Here is a 27,899-nt window from a genome sequence, read left to right as displayed (position 1 = left end):
TTTATAGTCTAAATATATAGTATATACTGTAAGTCTAATGCCGTGAGGGCCAAAGTGCAAATGTACTACGGAGTATTAGGGCCACATTGAGGGAAAACAATTGGAGATTTCCAGAATAAAGTCATAATATTACAAGAATAAAGTCATAACTTTACCAGAAAAAATGTTGTAATATTACGAGGATAAAGTCATAATTTTACGAGACAATAAGTTGCAATATTTCGAGAATAAAGTCATATCTTTACGAGAAAAAAAGTCGTAATATTACAAGAATAAAGTCATAACTTTACGTGAAAAAAGTTGTGATATTACGAGAATAAAGTCATAACTTTACGAGAAAAAAAAGTTCTAGTTCCTCTAACTCTTACCTAATAACCACACTATTTAGTATGCCAGAAAAAAAGACAGGTTGCGTCCGAAATTCCTTACTAACATGCTATTTAGTACGCTAAAACAGTATGTGAGATATTTTAGTATGTCCGAAATCTTAGTATGGAACCAGTAGTTCGCAGATTGCATGCTATTTCAGGTGAAATATTACAGAATGCAACACTGGACACTATTACAGCATAAATATCCCACAATGCAATGCAGTAGTGATGACAACATTCATAAAAGACGTTGACGGACAGCTCTGTAATGTCAATAACAATTTTTTTTTTTTTTTAATCAATTCAGACTTTGATTCTCACAAACCGTCGTTTTGGTCACATGAGGTTGGCACGGGGTTACAATGGTTACACGTCTCCAACCGGCAAGGAGGCTCTCAGGAACTGACAACGTAAATTATAGCTCCATGCATCCGAAAAGATACATACTACTGTTTATTCACACAAAAGTATGTTGAACAATAGTACACATATTCAGTATGTAGTGTATAGTTCGCGATTTTGGACGAAGCCTTAGTATGTCCCAATACATAGCGTGTCGAATGCAGTATGCCAAAAATATGTCCTCCTACATCTGGTTGCATGTTTCAGTATGCAAACCAGCATACCCTTCTGGCTATTCTGACCCACAATCCTCTGCGCAGTGGATATGTGAGCAAGAGGGTCAAAGTTCAAGGTGCAATGTTGAGATGAAGTAGTACGCCCCAACTGTATGCATACTGCATGCAACATTACATACCTTTGTAAGGGCAGCTGCAGGACGTACTAAAAGTTTAAAAAAGTATGTGATTTGGAACGTAGCCTGTGTTTCGGTGTCAAGTGAAGTATGTTTCTGTGTGTGAGTGACCTCTGACCTGTGATGGCTGTGCGGCACACCAAGTGTGTGTAGGAGAAGTGCAGGGTGGAGTTGAGCAGGAAGTAAGACTCGATAACCCGTCTCGCTCGCTCGCTGATGTCGTAGAACAAGCGAGCGCTCCTCATCGGCACTCTGCCCTCGTAGCCGTACTGCAGGGAAGAAATAACAAAAGGGAGACTGTAACATGTGACACATTTTAATGAAATCTAATTTGGTTGGATGAGGGATGTAATCATGTGTTTATGTTCAGCTTACCTGCAGGGTTTTGAGTACAGTGGCTCCTTCAAACTTCTCATTGGGAGTGTGTGGAGACATCCTCCCTCTGTAACCGTCTCCGGCCATGGTGACAGCCTGGAAGACAAGAAAAAAACAAAAAAAACAGAATTAAGCTTTAAAGTTAAGATTAAATTAATTATTTTATCAGTGTTGTGTAATGTCCTTACATGTGCCAGGCGTCTGAGGTCTGAACACTCCTCCTCAGATATAACATGATCCAGCAGCACCCGCTGGGTCCCGTTCAAGGCTGCAGAGTTCTGCACCAGCTGCACGCTGTCGTACACCAAGGGGCCACCTACACAGATCAAACAGCAGTATTTAAAGACTGCAACATGTTATCTCAGCCAGGGTGGCCAGAGAAGATTTAACTTAACATTAATGACTTTCTCTTTAACTCCCGTTCTGCTTCATCTCTGGCTGCAGTGAAGGTTTTTACCTTCTTTGAGTTGCTGTGGAGCAGCGACGGTGACGTTCTTCTTCTCTGAAATGGGAACATACTCCATCCAGCCGTCTGTACCGGAGGGAATCCTGATAGAACAGAGAATGCATTTTGTCATTAGACCTGTTACAATACCAGATTTTCACTACATGATTATCGTGGCCAAAAGAATTCATGATAATGATATTATCGCGATATCTATAGAAATTTGAAAGAAAGGATAATGCCATAAGTCAATCTTTAACTTTGTTTGTTGTGCGTTTTGTCTTTTTTTGGAAAATGAATTACACTCAAAATACGAGTTTAGGGAGGTGGAGAGAGAGTCTGTAACCATAACTGTACAAAAACATGATTTAAGGCGACAGTTAGTAACTTTAATAAAAATAACTCCTCTGCGCTTATTATCTGATGTGTATTATTTACACAATATCAATATTTAATTTTTAAATATCACTGTTATTGTCAATACTGGTATATTGCGACACCCTTAATTAGGGGTCAAAATTATGATTTTAAACATTAAACATGCAATAACTGATTTTATTGGCCACTTGGGGGAAGCAGAAACAAGCAAACACTGACATATTATCATTAAGTTTAAGTTGATATGGCAAACCTGTTGCCTATTTACACATCCAGCAGATACAAGGCAACATTATCATTCATTTGAAGTCGTGTATCTGGCCACCTCATGAATGTCAGTCCAATATTAATTTTCCTTTAGCTCTGTTTCTGTGTCTATCAACTGCTGAGGGAAATATCTGTCTTTTTAGCTGCTAAATGCTCCACTACGTTCATCAGCTAGTCACTAACTGTGTCTGTCCTATGTCATCTGTATAGGAAAACGCCTCAGGTAACGAGAAGATAAACAGTATTGTAATAAATATGATGTTACACTTCAAAGTTTTTACAGATGCAGATTACCTGTTTGAGTTCTCTCTTCCACCTGAGCTGCCCCAGTAATTCTGCAAGAAAGAGAAGAGGAAATGCACATTTTTTTACTTTCAAAAGCTCTGGTGCCAGGTAGTAAATAACTATATAAAGAAGATGACCAATGTGACTGATTTCATAACTGCTTTGTACAAAGACATGTGAAATATGACGTGTGTCAAAGTGGCCAGCAGGTGTCGCTGTTATCTGCGCAGACAGTAGTGGATGGCGGCCGTGCCAGACACCTGTTACCCTGCTCTGAGTCAGCCGGCAGCAGAGGCACATTAATGCGTTTACACACCCAGCAGGAGATCTGCTCTGGATCAGACACATGTGGACCAGTTTACGGATAACAGCCCGTTAAATTACATGATCTCCTTTTATTTCTGGGCAAATCCCAGAATTAAAGGGCACTGAATTTTTCAATAAATACCCGCAGTCCCGTTTTAGCATTTATTTATAGTTACACATGAAAAATGAACAAGAGTTGAACAAGATAATGTTGTATTCTGTTGACTCACCCCTTCTGTAAATTCCACACCCATGGTTTTGCTGCCTATCAGAAGGAGCGCCAGTTCCTGTTTGTGCCTCCTCAGGTACCAAGCAGCTTCCTGGGAACACAAACACACCAAAGGGTTATGGCGAACAGTTTCCTGAGTCATTACGGTAAATGTAAACACATGCTTTTGTCCTTAACAGATGTGTAGGAGGAAAATAACTGCAGATAAGGCAAAGAAAATAATTAGCTGAGAGAATCATCTTTTAAATCACTGCACTGTTTTCATGCTCACACTAACAGTAGAGATAAAAGTATTAATGGTTTAATATTCATCTTTCATGCATCAAAGCTCATTGCCATAACTTTTCCAAACTCTTAAAGTGACAGTGTACTCCTGTCCTCACCCATTCACCCTAAATAACGGAAACCAGAGTGAGAGTCTCTTTCCCTCGGCTCTCCTCGCCTCAGTGCTGGGACTAATGGAGTGTGATGGCCTCTCTCCTTCTTTGTGCCCTCTCAGAGGGACAGTTTTACTACCGTTTTCTGCCTGGAGTAAAAACTTGAATGGAAAAGCAAAAATCTGCTGTTTCACAAGCCTTGGATCAAACAGTAACAGTGGGTGCTGCTTTTGGCTTTGCATTGAGTTGGATTGTGGCAGAACGTGTGTTCACAACTACAGGATTTTACAGGATATTAAAGTAAAAAAAAAATGTGATAATGATATATTGGCTGGTATTCATTAAGTCGTAAATAAACATTTTCCCTTAAATGTGGTTATTAAAACACAATGACCAAGATATTGAGCAGTGAAAGGTGGTTGTGCACATCCAAAACCTTAGTAGGCCGGTGAAGGACCAGTAGGAGACAGCAATGAAAAATGTAAAAGAAGGTCCGCACACTGTAGCTCCCTTTAAGTGCAATTTATTGGCACATCTTAGTGACGTTTTGAGTCAATGTTCTTCAGACTTAATAAATCTGCATGGAGACGCCATCTTAAAAGGTAAACGCTCCGGTCACAGGACACCGCCAGTAACCCAAATATCCCATATATAATCAAACGTAACACACACACACGCACACGCACACACATATATACAGACGTAGGCAAAGTTGTTGGTAACGTTCCATTAAAGAGAGAAAAATCCACAATGGTCACTGAAATAACTTGAAACTGACAAAAGTAATAATAAATAAAAATTTACTGAAAATTAACTAATGAAAATCAGCTGTTGCTTTTGAATTGTGGTTCAACAGAATCATTTTAAAAAACAAACTGATGAAACTGGCCAGGACAAAAATGATGGTAGCCCTAGAAAAGATGTAAAATAATTTGACCATAGGGACATATTAAACTAAGGTGTGTCCTGTAATTAGCATCACAGGTGTCTTCAAACTTGTAATCAGTCAGTCTGCCTATTTAAAGGGTGAAAAGTAGTCACTGTGCTGTTTGGTGTCATGGTGTGTACCACACTGAACATGGACCACAGAAAGCTAAGGAGAGAGTTGTCTCAGGAGATCAGAAAGAACATTATAGACCTTCATGTTAAAGGTAAAGGCTATAAGACCATCTCCAAGCAGCTTGATGTTCCTGTGACTACAGCTGCACATATTATTCAGAAGTTTAAGGTCCATGGGACTGTAGCCAACCTCCCTGGACGTGGCCGCAAGAGGAAAATTGATGACATATTGAAGAGACGGATAATACGAATGGTAACCAAAGAGCCCAGAACAACTTCCAAAGAGATTAGAGGTGAACTCCAAGGTCAAGGTACATCAGTGTCAGATCGCACCATCCGTCACTGTTTGAGCCAAAGTGGACTTAATGGAAGACAACCGAGGAGGACACCAAATCATAAAAAAGCGAGACTGGAATTTTCCAAAATGCATATTGACAAGCCACAAAGCTTCTGGGAGAATGTCCTTTGGACAGATGAGACAAAACTGGAGCTTTTTGGCAAGTCACATCAGCTCTATGTTCACAGACGAAGAGATGAAGCATCCAAAGAAAAGAACACTGTACCTAATGTGAAACATGGAGGAGGCTCGGTTATGTTATGGGTCTGCTTTGTTGCATCTGGCACAGGGTGTCTTGAATCTGTGCAGGGTGCAATGAAATCTCAAGACTATCAAGGCATTCTGGAGCGAAATGTGCTGCCCAGTGTCAGAAAGCTTGGTCTCAGTCGCAGGTCATGGGTCCTCAAACAGGATAATGACCCAAAACACAGCTAAAAACACCCAAGAATGGCTAAGAACAAAACATTGGACTATTCTGAAGTGGCCTTCTATGAGCCCGGATCTAAATCCTATTGAACATCTGTGGAAGGAGCTGAAACATGCAGTCTGGAGAAGGCACCCTTCAAACCTGAGACAGCTGGAGCAGTTTGCTCACGAGGAGTGGGCCAACATACCTGTCGACAGGTGCAGAAGTCTCATTGAGAGTTACAGAAATCACTTGATTGCAGTGATTGCCTCAAAAGGTTGTGCAACTAAATATTAAGTTAATGTTACCATCATTTTTGTCTAGGCCAGTTTCATTAGTTTGTTTTTTTAAATGATTCTGCTGAACCATAATTCAAAAACAATATCTGATTTTCATTAGTTCATTTTCAGTGAATTTTTATTTATTATTACTTTTGTCAGTTTCAAGTTATTTCAGTGACCATTGTGGGTTTTTCTCTCTTTAACGGAACGTTACCAACAACTTTGCCTACGTCTGTATATAATGTACAACAAAATATACACAAATTCGTTTATAAACATTTGTCAGTTACTGACAAGACTGTAAGTCTGAAGAAGAGAGTTGGCTTGAAACGTCACTAACTATAATGTGCCAATAAATTGCACTTAAAGGGAGCTACAGCGCGAGGACCTTCTTCTGCATTTTTCAAGATAGTGAGCGGGACATTTTACAGTGGAAAATTAAACATGTCAATGCTCTCTGGTGGATAAACTATGTAATGGAAACACCGTAAATTACCTCATACATCTGCATTCTGTTCTGTTTTTTTCAAATGGAAACGCCCACTCGGCCATTGCAAAAACACAGTGACGTAGGTTACCGTGAATCATGAAGCTAATCAATAAGGTTATGAATGATGTGAATGCTAGCACTAGCTGAGTCAAAGTTAGATGTGATAAGTTTGGAAATAACTGAAAGGGTTAGTTCGGATTTTTTGAAGTGGAGTTGTATGTATACTCCCGGCGTTCTGTGAAGTAAAATTACTGCTTTGTGTGAATGTAGTCTAGTGGCTTTGAACAGAACGATATAACGGCTTCAGTTCCCCGTCAGAAAGGGCTGTCCAACGGCGAGGTAAAGTGGCTGTGGACGGGAGCAGCCGAAAAATGTATTTTAGCCACCTATCTGCTTCTCCAAACAGGAAGCATGCCGACCGGCATCTAAGTTACTGTAAGTAACGATAATACACTGACTATAAGGCTGTATAAACAGTATACTGTACATGTAGCATCATCATCATGCAGAAACCTACGTCAGGTCATGTGAGAAAAAGGTTTTTGAAGGGTTTGGGAAAATAGTATTTTGACGCTAAAACATACATACTTAGACCACAATTTGAATGTTAGGATTACATAAGGCACTCCACTATGAAGCTACAGAATGATATAAAAACTTCAACAAAAATAAATAAATAAATAAAGGACTCACCCTTTAAGCAGATATAGATATATTTGCAGTACGCTATTATCAGCTGATTTATGGGTCTAGTTCTAGTTGTGTATGCATAGAGTATGTGCGACGGAAAGAGACACTGTGTGAGTACAGTTATACACCTGAATGTAAATCTGCTAAAGGACCACATACTGTGCTGTTTTTTTTATATTTTTGTCTGTGTGAAAGGGGGAGAGGAGGCTGGAGTTGAGCATCCAGTAGCATTTTTCTTGTAGTGGTTTAAAAAAAAGAAGAGAAGCCCTCTTTTCCAGCACCCTTAATACAAACAGCCCCCAAATTGTTCCAGAGACTTCTGTGGGCACTCTGACATGACTTTTCCTCCTCCTCTGCCGTTCCTGAAAGGCAGGATTCTTTGGCAGGGAGGCCGGCCGGCCTGGCACTCAGATCTAGGTCTCTGTAAATGAGCTCCCCGAGGCCGGGGGGAGAGAGAGGACGCCGAGAGGAGAGGCGATCTGTGGGCCAACGACTGTACTGTAAACCGACGGGACTGGAAAGACTTGAGGGCATAGAAAAATGTAAGCTATGAGTAGAAAAACATAAGCATGAGCTGCAACACGCCGGTCGGCCTCTCTTTATCTCACACACACATACGCAATGTCTCACACATTCACACAGTCCTGCTGGGAGCCTCGCTCGCTATAATGAGTACCAGGCTTTCTAGGAAAAAGAGGTTGTGTAATTGAGACTTAAACAAGGCGCTGCTTGACTTTTCAAAGCCGCTGATCAGAGTTTTAGGAAGGACAAATTCTCAATGCTGAAGTGGCTGATGGGTAGCCAGACTTAACAAATTGAATTTACTCTAGCGGGCAGACGTTCAGCCTTTAAGAGTATTATGAATACCAGGGGCAAGGAAAAAAATAAAGAGTCCGCCCAGAGAAAGAAATATGTTGTCGTAAACACATTGACGTAGCAAAATTTGCTTAATACGTCCAGCTGGATGGAGAACATATACAAGCGAAAAGCAAACTTTAAGAGGCAACAGCTGCCAAGAAGCAAGTAGCAAGTTCATCCAAAAAATACAGCAAACGGCCTGCTGCCTCCTGTCTCCTCCTTTTCCCTCAAATCCACACTTTTCCTCTCCAGTCTCTTTCCATACATTCCCTACAATCCAAAAGTATATTGTTGAACTAACTGAAGACTATACTATCCTTAATGATGTTTAAAGTTCTCCCAACTATAAATCTAAGAGGAGAACAAGCTTATATTTCTTGTATTTCTTAAGGAACCTTAAGAAAGCAAAAATCCCCTGCCTAGTTCTTGTCAACTTTTACAGAGGAACAACAGAAAGCATCCTGACTGGAAACGTTACAAACTGGCATGGGATGTGCATGGCCCAGGAGAGGAGGGCTCTGCAGCGGGTGATTAAAACCACCCAGAATGACACTGGTACTAGGGGTGTTAAGATTCGATTTGACTTTCGATTTAAACATTTTCTTTTAGCACTGGTTGCTGCAGTCTCCTAATCTTCTTCAGCCTACAAACTGTAGTTTTTTTCTGTCCACAAGGAGTTTGTGGTTTATATAAGTCAAGGGGAAGACAAAATAACGGCACACCGGTGGCTTCAGTGAAGCAGGAGGATTATACAGTTCTGTTGTTTCGCCTTCATCTCCGACTCCGGCATTGACCATGGTGTCTCGAAAAGTGCAGCTGCAGGTTACCGGTAAAATGCGCTGTGTTGTCTTTGAAGTGTTTTTTCCTTCGGACGCGAGCAAGTAGGCGGGGTGGAGAGAAAAAAATACTGGGAGAACTGCGATCCCGATACGGACATTCCGCGTGTCATGAGGAAAGTACAATCCAAACAACTTAAATGATTATTATAGCTCTCCCATCCCAATTTACTTCCTCATTCTAACCTCTTCTTCATCTATTCAGTCAGTCATTGATGCTGATTCACCTATTCTTTCACAAATGCAGTTTTTACACAAACACAATGATCCTATTTTAAGTTAATAAAATGTTTGTGAGATGCATCAGCCCATTCAGCGTCATAATTTGACGCGCTGGGCTACCCAGTGTGATAGAAAGTGACGCCAACGGTTCCTGACAAAGCATCAGTGACGTGACGAGTTGGGATGAGAAGGACACCAAACCATCCAATTCTGTATTTACTGTATTTTTCACTCTCAGCCTCCGGACTGTACCATCTACCCCTCTCCACCCCACGTGACAAGCAGATCCTCACCTCTCTTGGCTTGCCGTCGTGTCCCAGCAGCTCTCTGTAGTAATCCACGTTGTCCGTCATGGACTCCTCTCCCTCGTGGAACAACAGGTAGGTCAGAGCGCACTGCAGCGCCTCCTCCAGCCTGTCCACTGCAGAGAGAGACACAGAGAACAGTTGAAGTGGTTTCTCTTTGTGGTTTACATATGAACACAATTAAAGGTAAGCTGTAGAGTTTTTGACCTGTAGTAGCGCTATGGAGCTGCTTATTCATAGCTGCTGGGCTTTCTACTGGATGAACTGGATGACCAGTGTGTGTGTGTGTGTGAAATGTGGAAATGTATCTATCACGGCTGACATTCCCAAACCATTACCACAATGGAGCAAACGCTGCACTCTGGTTGACATAGTGGAAAATGCACACACACACACACACGCACACGCACACGCACACGCACACGGCCTTGTCAGGAGTTGTCACTTGCAACGAAAGGATGTCAGTGATGAAGTGAGACAAACACATAGCAGGACCTTCCCGTACCGTCTTCCTGCATTAAACACATACGCAAACACACTTTTATATATATTCAATCAAACACAGATCCACATACACACCTTCTGCTCTACACGACTTCCACTAAGTGCACACACCAACACATTCTTTACTAGCTTGTAAAGGCGTAGGGTTAACCAAAGACTTCCTGTCTTGGCTGAGGCTGAGGCAGCGTATCTGCTGCTGTCAGCTGTGTGTTCCCGGGTCAATAAGAGTATGGAGATTTGAGCTCAGTCAAACAGAAATGTGTCATTGAGGATTTATTCAGGGAAACTTAAGCGGCTAAAGCAAAATCCTGCTGAGTGATGGCAAACGTCCACTGCGGCAGCGTGGAGCGGAGCCACTGCGGAGTGTAAAACACAGCAGGCCACAGCGCTGCTGGGTGTTAAAGCACTCACATTACTGACTTGAGGCAAGTAGGAACTGCCACAGATTTCCAACTTTGAAAGGAACAATTAAAAAAGGAGTAAAAGAGGTAAAAAAATCCTGCTGTATTTAATGCACATAACATAATGCAACAAAAATTTAATCACACAGATTTGGTGCTAAATTTAACCATTTTTTACCAATTGAGAATTGATAAAAATGATCAAAAATGCCACCAAAACATTAAGACACCAAGACCTTGAGGAACACCACAGAAAAAGCCATGCTGTGATTTGGTATCAAAAACATTTGACATTTGGAGATTTCTGCAAGAATTGCATTTTTCCGCGATTGGATGGCAAGCACTTCTGATCTGGACACTGCTCAGAAACCCTCTTACTGTCAATCTACCTAGGAAAGCCATCCTCCGAATGCCCTAGGTCTTTAGTTTGGCTGTAAAGTTTCATGAGTCTGTGATTATCCTAGAGGTCACCACAGGTCATTTTATACAGTGAGGTCAAATTTCAAAAAAATTGTCTCACTACAATGAAATGGCTACTATGGGAACTAACATCATCACACATGAATACAATTGGGCTCATGGATCCACAAGATTTTCAGCTTTACAGTGACACCCAATTTATGTAATTCCAAGACTGTTTAGGGACCCCAGTATGCAGAAATATTAAAATTCATCATTTTAGAATAGGCAAACATAACACATTTATACTGCATGAAAAAAACTGCATGTTTTTTGCCCCAAACTGCATGTGATTATCATAAAGTGGGCATGTCTGTAAAGGCAAGACTCGTGGGTACCCATAAACCCCACTTTCATTCACATATCTTGGGGTCAGAGGTCAGGAGACCCCTTTGAAAATGGCCATGCCAGTTTTTCCTTGCTAAAATGTAGCCCAACTTTGGAGCGTTATTTAGCCTCCTTTCTGACAAGCTATGACATGACATGACATGACATGACATGGTTGGTACCAATGGATTCTTTCGGTTTCCTAGTTTCATATGATGTCCGTAGCTTCACTCTTGCCCGAAAACTGAACCTACTAGAGCCTCTGAAAGAAAGTAAAGTCAGTCTGGATCGCGGGTCTCAGAGTTAATAAAGAACACTAAAAAAGATGTCCAAAGTGGTATAGCTGAATCTACGATAAAATTACACCCGCACTGGCTTTCATCCTCTGCAACTCACATAGTACATGCATGCATTGTTTCCTGTGAATCCCTCGTGTGAATAATGCACTCGTGGAAAAGAAGGACTGCCAGTAACAAAACGAAATCTACAGTTATATATAGAGAAGCAGAAGGCAAATACAGTGGATGGATATGGCGGAAAAAAAACAGCAATAGATAATATTATAAATGGGGTTGATATCAGGAAAAGAGAGCAGTGATACACACTAAAGAACAAGAAGACAGACAGACACAGACACACACACACACACACACACACACACACACATCAGTGGCTGTTAGGACTCAAAACCTGCTCTCAGTGTGTTTGCACAGACCCAATGATCCACTTTTCTTTATTAGAGCCACATGCTTATGGGTTATTAAGTATAATCTGGTGATCTCACAGCTACTCAGCACACTGTCTTTCCCAACTACACTTTGTTGTTGTGCCAACACCCTTGTCGAGAGGAGTTATTCACTACTTCAACAACAACAGGAGACTTGAGCCCCTCCATTCATTCACGCACACCGACACACACATACACACACAGAAACACAGAATCAAACACCTGGGAGCCCCAACAGACTGGATACACCCATATAAAGGTTGCTCAGACAGACACCCAAACACACACCGGATAAACCTGTGAAACAATGTGAAACGCTAAACAGGGTGCGGCTAACTGTTGGCTCAACCTGTCTGCAGCTCTTTGTGGTCATTATGAGTTCTTGTACGTGCATGCATGTGAGTTTGTGACCTGTGGGTGTGTCCATCTTCTTTGTTCATAATTACAGTCTGATAGAAGTCATGTTTGAGAACAGATTTGCTCCCTGTGCTACACAATGTTTTTTTTTTCTATCAGAAAAAATGATTAAAAGTGAAATCAGTATATCCACTAAAAGGTCTGAATAAATCGTTACATTCCTTGAACAACTTACCGTGAAAGTAGGCAAACTGCAGGTAGTCGTAGTGCAGAGGCAGGTAGTTCTCCATGGGCGAGAGGCGGCCTGGCCGGGTGGCGAGGTCTCGAACACACTCGTGTTCACAGTGCAGCACCTGAGTGAAGTGATCTGCAACAAAATGGTTTCACATCAGTTTTCAGATCATCAACTTCCCTTTGAGATAGTAAGCTGCTTCTTAAATGTGTCATTTAGCTTCTTATTTCATTGGGCGTTGGTTTAGGGGCTGGATGCAGACATAGAATTATTAAAAGTTCGTAAAAATAACCAGAAAACTCATCTCTGATGCAATATTCACAGGAAATAATCTGCTCAAAATTCATCCAAATCTCTCGTTTTACACAAACTTCCTGCAGTTATTGCGTTCACTATTTGGGTTAATTGTTTAGTTTATCAGTTGTTCTGTACTGTTATTGTTATGCATTGAATATAATATGAAATATCAATAAAATATGTCACTTAGTCAGGGGTCGTCAGTTTACTCAACGATAGAAAAGGGGTCCCTTAAGGAAAAAAGGTTGGGAACCACTAGGCTATACTATATAGATCTCCACTGAACATCATCATGTGTCCCTATGCTGAAAATAATAAGAACTATATGTATGTTTTTTGTGGTGGGAAAAACATTGGAATGAGTTTGCCTTAATGAGCTGTATCAAATCAAATAACAGCATGTCCAACATCATGTTGTTGCCTGTCGCTTCGAAGCAGATCAGCTAAATGTTCCCTGAGGGATCAACAAACCACAGGATTCATTACCACCTGTGGGACGACAGATTTCACAAGGCGCTACATATCCTTTCCTTATGTCGAGCCCCGAGAGAAGAGTCATCAGAGTGGATGATAGCATGCTTATGTGTGTGTTTGGTGAGCGTGAATGTACAGTGAGGTCACTCCTGAGCAGCTGCAACGCTACTTTCCTCACCCTCCGACAGCATAGTTGTGGTCTGTTTCGATCTCTTCGCAAGTCTCAGAGGAGCAGAGATATGAAATGTTTTAGGCCAGAAAAAAGCAGGCTTGTAAAGGGTACGCAGTTTCTAAAACCACTACGGGAGGAAGTCCTCCTGTGAAATACTTTCTCTTTTATTAAACTCACATAACGGATTATATTACTCTCAAGAAAATACATACGTACAACACAAATAAACGCCATAATCACAGACTCCACTAGAGTGGTGCTATGGAAAATAATCCCTGATTGTAAGTAAAACAAAGCGCGGCCAAAACTAATTAGCCGTCTTTTCTGTGTTTATGCAACCCGGCCGTACATATTTGAGACAAAGCACACTAGTCAGCAATTAAGCTGCGGCTACTGCACAAAACCCGCCTCAGTTTCCAGAGAGAAAGGCCTGACTCGTGTCATCAAAAGCACCACTGACCAAAGTAGATGTGAGTGTATAAAAGTGTAATCACGTAATTATGATCTGCTGTGGATACACACATCTCTCCACATCAAACGCGTCTGATTCTCTGCAGGAAGACAGTTATTGGCTGAACACCATGTTGTGAATAAGATAAAACAATAACACAGCACATAAAATGGTGAGCGAAGTGTTTGTTATTTATGGAGTTCATTAAAACTGTATGACTAACTCAAGTTGATGAAATAACCCTGAGGCTCTCCTCTCTGGTTCTGCCAAATTGATGAATACCAGCGTCTGCTGGGTTGAGCTGTAACTGTCTTATAGTGACCTCTGTCGTTGAGCTGCTCTGTTGTGTTTAGGACACAGAGAGCAGCAGGGAGAGAGGGAGGAAACAACTATGGAGACGGGGAGAGGTGCAGTTTTCCAAACCATACCCCCTCCGTACAGGCACACATTGGCTTTGGTTTATTTCCTTAGGATATTAAGTTGCATGCTACTCAAAATGAATAAAACGGTAAACAATTAGTTGCCAACTTTGTCAAATTTAGGCTTACATCCCTGTTGAGAGCTATAACTGAGAGCATGGCAAAGGTTACCAGGTAGTGTGTTCAGGTGTTAGTAAGAAGCTCTAAAACCTGAATTTAAACCCAGAATTTAAAGGCCCAGACACACCAAACCAACATCAAAGAATTAGTTGCGACAAAGGCCGCCTGTTGCGTCGCATCACATCGCCTCACGTCGCCTCACGTCGCCTGTGTCTTGGCCAGAAAGTTGAACTTGAACACACCGCAAAGACTACAGCCAACGGCCGACTACCACTTTCGTTCTCCGCCTGCGTGAAAGGAAATAACTCTCCACAACAACAGGTCGCGGTAGTCTGTATTCGTCATTCAAAAAAGGGAAACCGGAAGACCAAAGACAGTGGATATACAAGCCGTTGTCATGATACAAGGCAGCGTTTGCTGACCATTTTCACACCACTTGGCTTCATTCCAGATGGCCATATTGTTGTAAAAATATCTATAACCAGAAACTGAGTGCACCAAACTAGAAACCATTCATACAATCGACACTTTCAATTGGACTTCAACACAACAAGAACATTTGCGATTTGTAATAAATACAAGAATGTTCCTCTAAGAAAAGATGCCAAGAAAAACTGGCCACTAGGCAGGTATTATGCAAATGTGTTACTTGGTGACATCACCACGTAACGGAAAGAAAAGACGGGACTTCAAGCAAGGTGTTTCAGGCAGTTCGGGAGCAGTGTTTCTGCCGGGGAGAGTACCTCCCTTTGGCGTGGACTTTGGACTTTGTAACTCTACAGAACTTTTACTTGCACAAAAAACTGTATGGCACACTAAACGAAAGGGAAAAAGCATAAAAGCATAATAGAACCTCTTTAAAGAGAGACAGAGAAGAAGAAGAGACAGTCTTGTAGTGAGTCAGTGGGGGTTGTGGGTGGACTCAGGCTGCTATCCTGGCCCTGGTTCAGGCTGTTTTCCTGGACTGTCAAAGATGGTAATAGAGCATGTCAACTAAATCCCAGGACTGTAACTGAAAACAGCTCAGCTCAGAGGATCACTCAACACATCGGCACTAACTGGAGCTCGGACCGATCTTCATTTCAGTTGTTGTTATTTTTTTATCATTTGATTTATTTCTAAGAGACTGCGTACGATAATATAACGTATTGATTTAGTATAGAGTTTTCCTCTGGATACTGCATGTTTTCTAGTGTAGAGTTTGTCAAAACATACAGTGCAGGCTCAATACTCCCAAAATCAATATATTGATTTGTCAGTTAGATCAGCAGGCTGTGGTATGTGCCATGAGTCTTCCACATCATGTCTTCTTAACATGTCTGAATGGCATCATAAGAAGGGTTTAGTGATTCCCAAGGGTAATGTGGTCTTAGATAACATTTTTAAGTAAAGCCATAAAACCCCAATACGAGCTGCCTCGTCCTTTTCTGGATGCAGTTTTCCAGCCAATTCAATAATCCAAGAGCTCAGTGCTGTGGTAAACCATACAACAATGAACAACAATGAACAGCTGAAGGAAGTCTGGGATAAAATCTTGCAACATCTGTGTAGAGGACCTGATATGTGTGTCCCTTGTTTGTGTTGGGTTGTTTTACCTCAGATTACACTGTACTGGCTCTGCTTCAAATTATATGAATCTGCTCTGAAGCCTTGGCAGTTAAGACGTTTATTTACACTTTTTTATCTCCAAGACATTCAAGCCAAACCACTGGCATATAAATCTCTGTACCTCAACATGTGGAACATGTGGAGTGCCAGGAAAAGCTTAGCAACCGCTGAAAACAAATATTGATAAAATAATTTGAAGCTTGACTGTAACGAAAAGTCTATACTTCTTGTTTTTGTCTTTTGTGGTGTTTTGGGGACCTTTTTTTCCCCCAAAGGTGGACAATAGAGAGTATATGTGTATATATATATTACAGTATATGATATGCATCTTAATCACCAACAGTCTATATTTCCAATGCAAAATCTTAATACGATCACATAAACACAGCTCCCTATTTTTTATGGCTGTTATCCCTCGTCTGCCCTTTGACCCAGTGCCAACCGCCATCCAGTGCCAAACCGCTGCCAGGGAGATTTGATCACCTAGTGAGCATGAAGGCTGTTGTTTGGCCTTGTCTAAGCGACCCCAGGCTCTGTCAGCACAACAAAGCCCGGCTCGGGCTCAGGGCCACGCAGCGCAGTCAGACGTGTTGGTGGAACAGTCACGATACGTTGATAAAAATGCTCCACAACTAAACACTCATTCCTTTCATTGAAAGACTGTAATGGACCTCTGAGACCGTCAGAATCAACTAAAGACAGGAGACCACTGTCAGGGGGCGGTGTGTCTAAAAATGAACACAAAGTGGTATTTTTCAAATCAACAGACAACACGAGGCGGGGTTTCTCAGAATTGCAGAGAACATCCGCACAAGCTTTCAATGCATTGCAACATGCAGGAGGTGGTCAATTAGACATCGGCTCATACCAGCAATAAAATATCACAATATACTATATCATACTGAAACAGCTTGAACTAATGTCAGATGCCATATTACTGTTGCACGTTTCTTTTTAATTAGTGCCAGCTGTCATATCAACATCAACATGTTGTTGTGATGCAACACTAAGAGGGTGTAAATAATTGAAACCACAACCTAAACAACAAAGACCTGATTCTAATTAGAAACTCATTATTTCTCTGATTTTGCCATTTCTAAGAATAAACACAGCTGATTACACCAACAAATCATATGCAAAATCCACCTCATGTCCATGTTTATGCTGGGATTTTAATATAATATATATTGCCTTATTATTACCCTGGTTATTTTATATTACATATGGAACTCAGGGACATGTTTTGTGCTACTTGAGGATACCCATTGGTCTGTTGTTTTGAAACCTTGAGTTCGGCATTTTTGCCATTGCCATCTTCATTTTGGGGCGTCGCCATCTTGGCTTTTTTGCAACAAGAAGTGACACCAGAGGGTGGAGCTAAGTACAACTGAACAATGAATAAGACATTTTTAGGTGACCAAAATGTTATAATTAACTTTCATGAATAGAAATCACACTGTGAAAGGGTTCAAGTTTTAAGACGAAAACACGGACAACTCCCAGAATGGACAACGCCGTGGTAGCAACCTGTCAATCACAAGGTAGCCACGCCCTAAAGCATCCCCTGCTTTATGGTCTATTTGACTCTAAATGGGACCATAATTTACCAAATAAACATCATGTTGTATTGAAGAAGACTTGAAACTAGCGATTGAGACCATAAACTCATGTTTACAATGTTTACTGAGGTAATAAATCAAGTGAGAAGTAGGGTCATTTTCTCATAGACTTCTATACAATCTGACTTCTTTTTGCAACCAGAGGAGTCGCCCCCTGCTGGCTGTTAGAAAGAAAGCAAGTTTAAGGTACTTCTGTATTGGCTTCACTTGTCAGACCTGGAGGGTGCCACCCGATTTTGCTACAGTAAAAATCATACGGAAACAGCTTGAACCAATGTCAGATGTCACCTTACAGTTTATGGTGCTAGCTGTCATATCAACATCTACATGTTGTAATGATGCAACACAAAGAGGATGTAAATAATTTAAACCACAACCTAAACAAGAAAACTCTGGTTCTAATTAGAAACTTACAGTTTCATTATTTTGTCATTTTAAGAATAAATACTGCTGATTGCACCAACAAATCATATTCAAAATCAACATAATGTTAATGCACACATGTTTACGCTGGGATTTTAATGCAATATATTAAGGCTGGACGATACGGTCAAAATCTATCATATTATACAGGTCATTTCATATCTCGATAACAATATATATCATGATATAGCATGTTTTCTGGTATTTCAATAAATAAAAACTCTATATGAAATAACCACATGGTAAGAGCTATTTTAGTATTCTCAAATGAAATTTTAGCGCAAAATGAACATCATTGTTTCAAGTGAAATTATAAAGAAAAAAAAATATTTCCATATATACACATTTGCTTATCGCATTGAACTGAGTGATAATGTAAACAAAACCACAATGTTCCCTCAAAATATTTCAGATCAGATTGTCTGAGAAATATAAGTTAGTATTTGCTTGTTATTATTATAAATTTAGACAACATAACTGTTGTATCCATATATAATTTCATCGCAATATGAATCCATTGAAAGACGATAAATTATCATATTGAATTATCGCCCAGCCCTACAATATATATTGCCTTATTATTACCCTGGTTATTTGCATTAAATATGAATTGTAGAATTGTAAATATGCAACTCAGGGACACGTTTTGTGCTACTTGAGGATAGATGCATGTAAACCTGTTCAAATGTCGTCTCTTACCTGATACAAGCTCATGCAGGCTGTAACGGTAGCGGAGATGGTCGTGGCCCTCAAACCTCTGCGGCCACTGACACAGGGCCCGGCACTCCGAATCCGCTTTATAGTACTCCACCAGAGCCGCCTCGAACAGAGCGATGGCTCCTTCGTGGTCGCCTTCATCGTACAGCCTCACTGCTGCTGCGAAGGAGTGCTGTGACAGAGGAGAGACAGAGGATCATGGGAGTTAGGAAGGATGGGATGAGTATTTACGACTTCCGGTGTTCAGCACAGCTCTTTATGATATGCTGCTGTAATGAGGTATTTATTTATTTTTGACAGTTTTATAAAAGCAAATGTTTGTTGTTCATACAAGTTTTTATTTACGAGTCCTCTGGTGCACATTAAGTTTCCTGCAGCAGCAGAAATGATCGTTTGTTTGGACTAAACAGACGAAGAGCTGGGTGGGTGCCAGAGAGGATTCCCACTGTCACTTCTTTATGAAGACATTTAAAATAAGATGTAATATACATGACTCTATGGTTCCCATAGGACAGTTGCTTTGGACAGGAAAGTAAAGGGAAGTCACAGACACACAATAACTTTCTAACTAATTATCAGTCCTGTTTTAAAGTTTAGTTGATGTACAGTTGGTATGAATGATATTTACTTAAGTACTGTACTTAAGTACAATTTTGATGTACTTTCACTTGACTTGAGTCCATTTAATGCTACTTTATACTACAACGCCACTACATTACAGAGGGAAATATTGCACTTTACTTACTTTTTACTACATGTATTTGACAACTTAAGTTACTACTAAGACTAAGAAACAAAACATATAATTCAGCCAATAAATTATGATATATTATTATAGATTAAGCTACCCAGCAGTATGTAAAGTAATTCAAATTAGTTCCACCTTTACCAGCTGCAACATTAGTAAGTGATGAACACATTAATGCATCAATAATTATGATCTAGTAATCTGAAATGATTCATTCTGCATAATGTGTACTTTTACTTTTGTTACTTTAAGTATATTTTGATGATACAATTTTTTAACCTTTACCAAAGTATGATTTTAAATGCAGATTTTTACTTGTAACAGATTCGTTTTTTCACTGTAGTATTGCTACTTTTACTTAAGTAAATGATCTGAGTACTTCTTTCACCACTGTAAATTAAAGTAGTTAGACTTGTACTGTGTGTGTAGCTTCAGAAGGTGCTTTTGGAGCTCATATGAGTTTGACTTAAAGATAAAGAGAGAATAGACGGATAGAGAGTGAAATGAGAGCATAAAGGATCCAAAACGCTTTACCACAACCAGCACTAAATGAGTTTCCAGTCATTAAACTCCATTAACATAAAGGCCCCTTCATACGTACAGTTACAACAGCAGGACTTTTCCCTTTAGGAAAGACGTAAAGTGGAAAATGTAGCCAGACATTTTGGCCAGGATTGAAAAAAAATGGCAACAGGTCACACAGATGATCGGAAACACGCTCAGGTAAGAGCCATACTTGCCAACCTTGAGACCTTAAAAATAGGGAGGATTTCAGGACAAATTTGAGTTTAAGGGATTTTGTTTCCTGCATTCTGGTGACTTTAAAACAATGAAAATAGCAAAATAAGAAGTACACCGTAACAGCAAACTTTTAATTTTATCCTTAATTCTCAAGAAAGAAAACTGAATAATTCGCCCCTCTGGCGTAACATTGGCGTGTGAATCTCTAGCGTAAATTAATATTCATCACTTTTTATTAATTTTTTGCCCCTGCTTGAGGATTTCTTTCAGTTAGCTCTCTCCGTCTCTCACTCACTGAATTCCCTTTCAGACACAATGCAACCACTGCACCACTGCGCTCTTAAACCCGTTATTTCTAATGGCTTGCGCCACGCCGGCTTTCCGCTACGTTGAGCAAAACCCAACTTTGGGCGCTGAACCCAGCGGCGAGCGTAGCCGATCGCTGCTCAAACTCGCTGTGTCGCAAGCATAGACTGCTCTCTTTCGGGAAATAACATTTGGTGTAGCTCTGTTGTCATCCGGGTGGAAACAGAAGAGCTTATACATGCTGTACATTAATGGGTAATGTGTGAAAATTTGCCATAAATCTGGAGAAATACAGGAGAATTGTGACCCCGGGAGGAAACTTGGAGAGGGCAATGAAAAACGTGCGTCTCCCAGGAAAATTGGAAGGATTGGCAACTATGGTAAGAGTGTCAATAGGTAAGAGGCATGGAAAAAGGATGGAAAGAGACAAAACTAAGTGAGAAATAACCAAAAAGTTACACGCATCTACAGTATATCCTGGCTTACCTGGTGAGGCCGGGCTTCTCGGTCCACAAAGTGGTCCTCCTCCACGCCCTGCAAGTCTTTGTACTGCTCCAGGTTCTGACCCATCTCAACATGTTCTGGGTTGGCCTCGAAATAGGTGTGAGCCGCCGCCGCTGCCTTGTCAGGCTGCTTCAACTATAGAGAGAAGAAAGAGAGAGAAGGAAAGAGAGATGTTATTAAATTAATAATAATAACAGAACAGACTTAAAAAAAACTATGATGACACAAATCCAACTGTGTGGTTGACAAAGGTCAGTTTGTAACTGCGAGAAGTTGTTTGCTCGGTATTTGCTGAAGTCTACCAACATAAGAAAGCATGTTTTTTCTGTTAAATCTTTCACAAGTTTTAAATTACGTGTAAATAGATTTTAAACATTTAAACAGAAATTGAGTCGTTATAAGTTTAACTGCTTTTAGAAAATAAGGAAAAACAGACAGATGTTCTTCTGAAGTCGTTCCTGCAGGAAGAACAGACTACTCGCCAAAATACGAGGGTGCATTCAAGCGTTTCCTGTGAATCAATTCTTGGCAAGTAATTTGAAATCCATTAGAAATAAGTAATATTTCTGAATTTGACTCATCACAAAAAAGAAGAACTGAGCAGATTTACAGGGACGCACTGTTCCCATCCACATCCTGTCATTAGAGAGAGCCGTCATTATTACTAATACAGCTAATATGATGGATGAGGTCTGTGCACTCAAAGCATATGATCTTGATGGATGTTGGGAGTATTACAACAAAATATCCTCCATCCTAAGAAATGTAGCTCACATAAACACAAGAGAAAAGAGACAGTTTGCTGCTGCGGGCGATATAAGAGAAACACTGAGTGATGAGGAAGTGTGTGTTGATGTGTGTTTGTGAGCGATAGTGATGCTGAGCAGACTTGCGGATAAAAGGGATGAAAGACAGCAGCTGGAACACATCAGCTGGTTGGCTGATAAACTAATCCAAACAGTAAAAGTCCATTTTACAAATGACTTTAGAATATGTTTCATATACCAAAGTTGATGCACGCCATCGTGCATTGGATTTCATGCGATTTTTAATGTTTTGCACAAATCAAAACTATTTTGATAAACGATTTATCGGTTTGAGTAATTTTTTTAAGAAAAAAAAAAGTCAAAATTCTTTGATTCCAGCTTCTTAAATGTGAATATTTTCTGGTTTCTTTACTCCTCTATGACAGTAAACTGAATATCTTTGACTTGTGGACAAAACAAGACATGTCAGGACGTCATCTTGGGCTTTGGGAAACACTGATCAACATTTTTCACCATTTTCTGACATTTTATAGACCAAACATCTAATCGATTAATCAAGAAAATAATCAACAGATTAATCGACAATGAAAATAATCTTTAGTTGCAGCCCTAGCAGTGACAGACAAGAAGCAAATAGGAGCTTAATATGTCCAAATTAATATAACATCATACTAAAAAGGTACCTTACTATATGTTTTTAAAGAATGATTGATTAATCTGCCAATTATTTTCTCAATTAATGTATTATTCATTCAGTTTATAAAATGTCAGAAAATAGTGCAGACGTCTTCAAATGTCCAAAAACCCCAACGATATTCAGTTTATAATGGGAATTAATGAATAATGTAATAATAATAAAATAGTTGATTCATTTTCTTTTGATAGACTCATTGATTAATTGACTAATAGTTTCAGCTCTAGATCGTATGTCCATCTGTCAGAATTTGTCTGCATATAAGACAGGAAATCATATTTTTAGTTGATGTTGTCAACAGCACACTAAAAATATACTTCCAGTTCCAGATATATTTCAAAACAAATAATCTAACAAAACTAACATATTACCACATATACGTGAATAGAAGTTATACTCCCCTTCCCCACCATGACCACAGCGTTCCTTTAATATCTGAGGTATGTAAACCTCTACTGTCTGTCTGGTATTACACAACGGTCGTGTAATACCAGCCAGCTCAGCTCAGAGATCCCAGATGTCTGGTGCTGGTTTCTTGTAGCTTTAAGATGCTCTTTTATCTCGTAAAAACACGTAATTTCAGAGGAAGTCGACCATCAGAACATGCCTGGTCCTTATCAGATAAGATCCTAATCATGCTCAAGCCTCAACATGGGTCGCTTTACACAAAAGACCTCCACCGCACAGGTCCATGAACTCAACAGACAGTTTTTACACTCAAGAGAAAAACAGTTGAGTGCTGCCCCTGTGACCTTTGCTGCTCTCAATCTGCTCTCCTTTTTCCATTCATTCTCTACAGCATACAGGACCATACTTGCCAACCTTGAGACCTCAAAAATAGTGAGCATTTCAAAACCAAAGCTGTCAAAATAATTGTCAGTTGCAGCCCTAGAACTGGGTGAAACGTGAGGAAGCAGGAAACAGAAGGAGGATGACATGCAGAGGAAATAAAAGACAGATACAGAGAGGTGGAAGTAGACATGGTCAGAGACAGAGCTTGACCTCTTATATCAGCAACATTATCTCAGTCACAGTATCTCAGAGACACCTCCTGACTGCATTTGTTTAAATCCTTCTTGTTCCCAACAGGTGTGAATGTAAAGCAGATCCCAGTGTTTCACAGCTGAGAAGGTCAGTCTGGAACGGCTGCCAAAACACAAACTGGCTGAGAGCTTCTCAACACACTCAGCCCTCTGTTTTGCCACTCAGCGCTGTTTGCCAGGAAAGACATTTGTTGTTATGAAAAGCCTTAGTGCTTTGTCTTCCTGGGGCGTATTAACAAGATGAAGCTCGGGAATTCCCACATTCATACAAGATTTGAGAACTATGTAGTTCAAGAGTATAATGACCTTTTCTGCACACGGCTGAATGCACACAGACCCACGTAGATACAAAAACAAAGCGCTTTGTATTCCCACAAAGTCTACACAATACATCATAAAACTGATCTGACAGAAGAAGCAGAAATTCCTTTTGCTCCCACAAACAACCCACTTCTTCGTGAAGAATGACTCCCCTGACACACAATTGGGTCTCTTTCACGTGGTAGCAGAAGAGGCAGGAGAGAGAAAAGCCCAGCTGGACACACATGGTTTCCCGTAAAAGGCCAAAGAGAAAGAGTTGAGGTGGCATTCCTGGTCAGATCACCTGGCTGAAGCCACTGGGAGACGCAGCTTGACGACTAAGGTCTATTATGGCTTCTTGTGCAGTCATGTGCATTGCAGTATTTTTATGAAATACTGTATGTGACAGCTGAAGAATGACTCTCATAAGAGCCAGGCCAGAGTTCAGATAAAAATAAGTTTACTTGACAAATAAGGGTATAACATTTGTTCTGTGAATGATTCATCGAATCCAAACAACAGGGCAGATCCCTCCTGACTCTCATTAAATACTTGCAGTGGGTTTTCCTGTTCCATGTTGCTTTGTGGTGTCATTTGTTTTATTCACATGGACTACCGGCCCTACACAGTAAATGTGGTGCCATGCTGCTAGATTTCCAGTGCAACTACAACTGCTATTAATTGGAGATCAATATGCAGCTTTCTGAAACACCAACAACAGCTGTCAGGTTTTGAGGCCTTCAATTTGTCCAACCCGGTATCACACCAAAGAGTGTACTAGACCCGTCTGTCCACCAGAGGATAGCCTGTCAGTGTCACGTTTTACTTCAATGAGGCGTGAATATGACACACGTATATGAAAGTCCAGAATCAGCAGGGGGCAACAAAAAACATAGGTGTCACCTCACTTTAGGTTTAAGGCCCTGACACACCAAGCCGACGGACAGTTTGAAGCCGTCACTGAGCGTCTGTCGGCCTGGTTTTTGCGGTGTGTCCCGCACCGTCGGCTCTAGTCTGCCCGTGTCGGAACATGTTGAATCGACAGCGGACCCCGTCAGTGAGTGAAATCAATCTGATTGGCTGTTCAGCTTCAACGAATCAGTACACAACAAGAGAAACGGAAGTGAGGAAAGCAAACCAACGAGTAAAGTCAAGAGGGCGCACACAGAAGGCTCTTCTCATAACTGCAAATGCCGCTTTATTTCATGTACGCGTCATAACAACGACTTGTATATCCGCCGTCCTCGGCCTTCCGGTTTCTCTATTTGAATGACAAATACAGACAACCATGACCTGCTGGTGTGGAGAGTTTTTTCCTCACGCAGGCACAGAACGTACGTGCTAACTGGCTGTCTGCTGTAGTCTTTGCAGTGTGTTCGAAAGAAATTGTCGGCCAAGATAAAGGTGACGTGAGGCGACGTAGCAGTTGGCCTTCATCGCCGCTAGTTCTTTGATGTCGGCTTGGTGTGTCTGGGCCTTTAGGCAACAAGTATTGGAAACCTATCACAAACGTCACTAACTTACAAAACGGCCTCCCGGTTTAAAGTCCTATGTTTGCTGGACCCAGTAAGCCATCTTTCTCGCTTTCTATTCTACCTCACTATCTCTGAGTGTAGCATATGCATTTACATTGCAGTTAGACAGACTACATGGCGTACAAATGACACACCAAAAGCAAAAATGGTGTTCTTATTACATGCTTTAGCCTTGCGCATTACCATGTCATTCATACAATGTTTTCGTGCATTATCATATAGCAAGAAATCCATGACAGAAAACATGAAGAACTGCACTGACATGCACATTTAAAAGTAAATGCACTGAGTTAAAACCAATTCGCTGACTGAGTTCTTATGAAATATGCAGATGTAAATCACAATCAAGTAAAGTATAATAGACTGCACATTGAGGAAAGCTGAGTAAACCAAAAACCCAGTTGCAACAATTTAGCACACAATAAAACATGGAATGCATTAAACGCTGATGAAATCAGTGTTAGTGTATGTGAGGGTGGGTTTTCCCTCTAACTGATGGCGCAACCTCAAAGACACAACCCGGCGCTTTCATCTGCTGCATTCCTAAATATGCACCCCAAGGTTATTGAGATAGGAACATCCTCCTTAAAGACATTGTTAACGACTTGGCTTTACTGGATTTGATAATAATCTGCTGATATGTTCAGTCCAGTCTCCTGGAGACTAAACAGCAACTATCACAGCTGCTGGGTGTGTGTGTGTGGGGGGGGGGGGGGGGGGGGGGGGGGGGGGGGGGGGAATAAAGCAAAAACAGGATTGTTGGGTTTTCATCATCAGCAACTTAACACAACTCTTACAGCCTACAGCTGAAAGCGAAACAGTAAAATAAAGCAGATATCTGACAGCACAAACAGGGACGCACGAGAGAAACTAAACCTCAAACCACAGATCGGTTAGAAGCTACGAAAGTACTGAGAGCTGAACACACACAATGACCTCTGGTCTCCTGCACAGACATGAGTTGAGTCTCGGCAACACAGGCTTGTTTAAGGGAGGGAAGGAAGATCACCACAGGTTGGCCGCGGCCGGCGAGACATCACCGCAACCCGCTTGGAGGCGGGTCGGGCGCAGCTTGGCCCGACTCTGGAGAAAGTCCATTTTAAGCGCTGCTCTGCGGGCTAAAACTGATAATAGAAACACAAATCAGCGGGCACGATTTGACTCGGCACGGCAAAAAGTACTTAAGGAAAAGCCCTATATTATTCTGCAGCCACATACCTGCACTCACCTTCCTCCACCTCCTCAGCCCCTCGGGGACAACCTGGCTCAGGCCAGAAGGTCAACTGGAGGAAGAGGGGAATTACTCCAGTACACCATCCCAGCACAAACACAGCTGTGGTCGGCCACTGCCAGATATACTGTCCCGAGAATAGACATCTCAAAACCTGGGGAAGCCTTGAACATGGCAGACTCGTTGTATTTTTCCTCTTCTATTAAGGGGTTTTCCTAGCCACGGCTAACATTAAAAAAAATATACGATGACCTAAACCGTAAATTTCCATTTGACAAGTAAAAAGAAATCCTGTTCAGGAGTTATCTGGAACAAAAAAGACCAGATCCAGTGTGTGTTTCAGTACATGGCTCACACATGGGTGATAATAGATTTACAATCATATTTCTTAACAGCACCTGAGTTCACACATACAAGATGGTCACTTCTACTTAATGGAGACAGATAATTCAACATTGAGGATTTCTGGGAGTCTGAGTGCTGTATCAAACTGTCAAAAACCCCCAAACAGTCCAAGAGATTGTGAATTGAAAACACATGCTCATATATCAACCAGAGCGGAGTGAAGGGTTGCAACAGCCCCTCAGGATGACGGAGCAGAAATCAATCATGGGTTTAAAGTGAGATTACCGTTATACTGAATGGTGTAATGGAAAACAATACAGCCTAGAAACAGCAGTGTATGGGTAAATCAAAAGGACTGTCTCTCCTGTGTCTGCCTCAGAGGAGACAAGAAAGTTGTCTTCTGTGTAAACCTTAACCATTGTTCTACTTCTCTCCATAGGAGTGAACGGTATGGATGAAATCAATATATTTGTTCAATTGTTTTTCAACTTGCAAGTCAATGTTATTGAAGTAGAACTACACAATAGAAATATTTGATATGAACTCTATCAGTGAATTCTGACCATAGACTGTATATAAAAGTGGTCGACATGACAGCTCCCCAAAAGTGAAGCCAAAACATGTCGATCGACCCCCTGGTGGCTGGCTGCACTATAGGTCATAAATCCCGCCCCCTCCATGTTAGTGGATGGGACATGGGCCAAACTAAAAAGTCAAAGTACACCTCAAATACATTTTTCCCAAAGACGGTTTCTATGATTTCAGGTAGTTGTTCACGCTGGTGTTTGTTTTAAGCGTTAATTTTTCTCATAAGTTTGGTTTTAATTAGTTATTTGATGCTATAAAAAGGGGGTGAGACGTCATGATTGACAGCTGCTCTGAGTGAAGCTGCTCACGCTAGCAAGCTGCAGCCGTGCTCGGCTTGTGATTGGCTAACTGGGTGTGTGGGCAGGACCTTGATACCACGGCTCCAGCCACCCAATCAGTACTGCTCAGACTCCAAATGACGTCAAAATCTCAATATGGCAGCTCCTGTGTCCAGGATATTTTGGCTTCACTTTTGTACAGTGGGAGGAAGCTGAGACGTGTCGTTTATCTTTATATACA

General features: G+C 41.0%; 1 protein-coding gene across 1 annotated transcript in view; it reads right to left on the bottom strand.

Annotated features, from left to right (window-relative positions):
• Window positions 1-27,899, bottom strand: part of p3h2 (prolyl 3-hydroxylase 2) — a 90,956-nt gene that overhangs the window by 6,356 nt on the left and 56,701 nt on the right. Inside the window, exons 3-12 of the mRNA XM_037769540.1 lie at window positions 20,860-21,012; window positions 18,561-18,750; window positions 12,282-12,413; window positions 9,260-9,387; window positions 3,412-3,501; window positions 2,885-2,925; window positions 1,958-2,049; window positions 1,689-1,816; window positions 1,501-1,596; window positions 1,244-1,394 (exon numbers count right to left, since the gene is read on the bottom strand). Coding sequence (XP_037625468.1) covers window positions 1,244-1,394; window positions 1,501-1,596; window positions 1,689-1,816; window positions 1,958-2,049; window positions 2,885-2,925; window positions 3,412-3,501; window positions 9,260-9,387; window positions 12,282-12,413; window positions 18,561-18,750; window positions 20,860-21,012 — 1,201 coding nt within the window. The remainder of the gene's footprint in view (window positions 1-1,243; window positions 1,395-1,500; window positions 1,597-1,688; window positions 1,817-1,957; window positions 2,050-2,884; window positions 2,926-3,411; window positions 3,502-9,259; window positions 9,388-12,281; window positions 12,414-18,560; window positions 18,751-20,859; window positions 21,013-27,899) is intronic.

This window comes from Sebastes umbrosus, chromosome 5 (assembly GCF_015220745.1).
Source record: "Sebastes umbrosus isolate fSebUmb1 chromosome 5, fSebUmb1.pri, whole genome shotgun sequence".
Taxonomy (NCBI): domain Eukaryota; kingdom Metazoa; phylum Chordata; class Actinopteri; order Perciformes; family Sebastidae; genus Sebastes; species Sebastes umbrosus.
The sequence above is the reverse complement of the archived record's forward strand: the minus strand, read 5'-3'. Positions and strand labels throughout refer to the sequence as shown.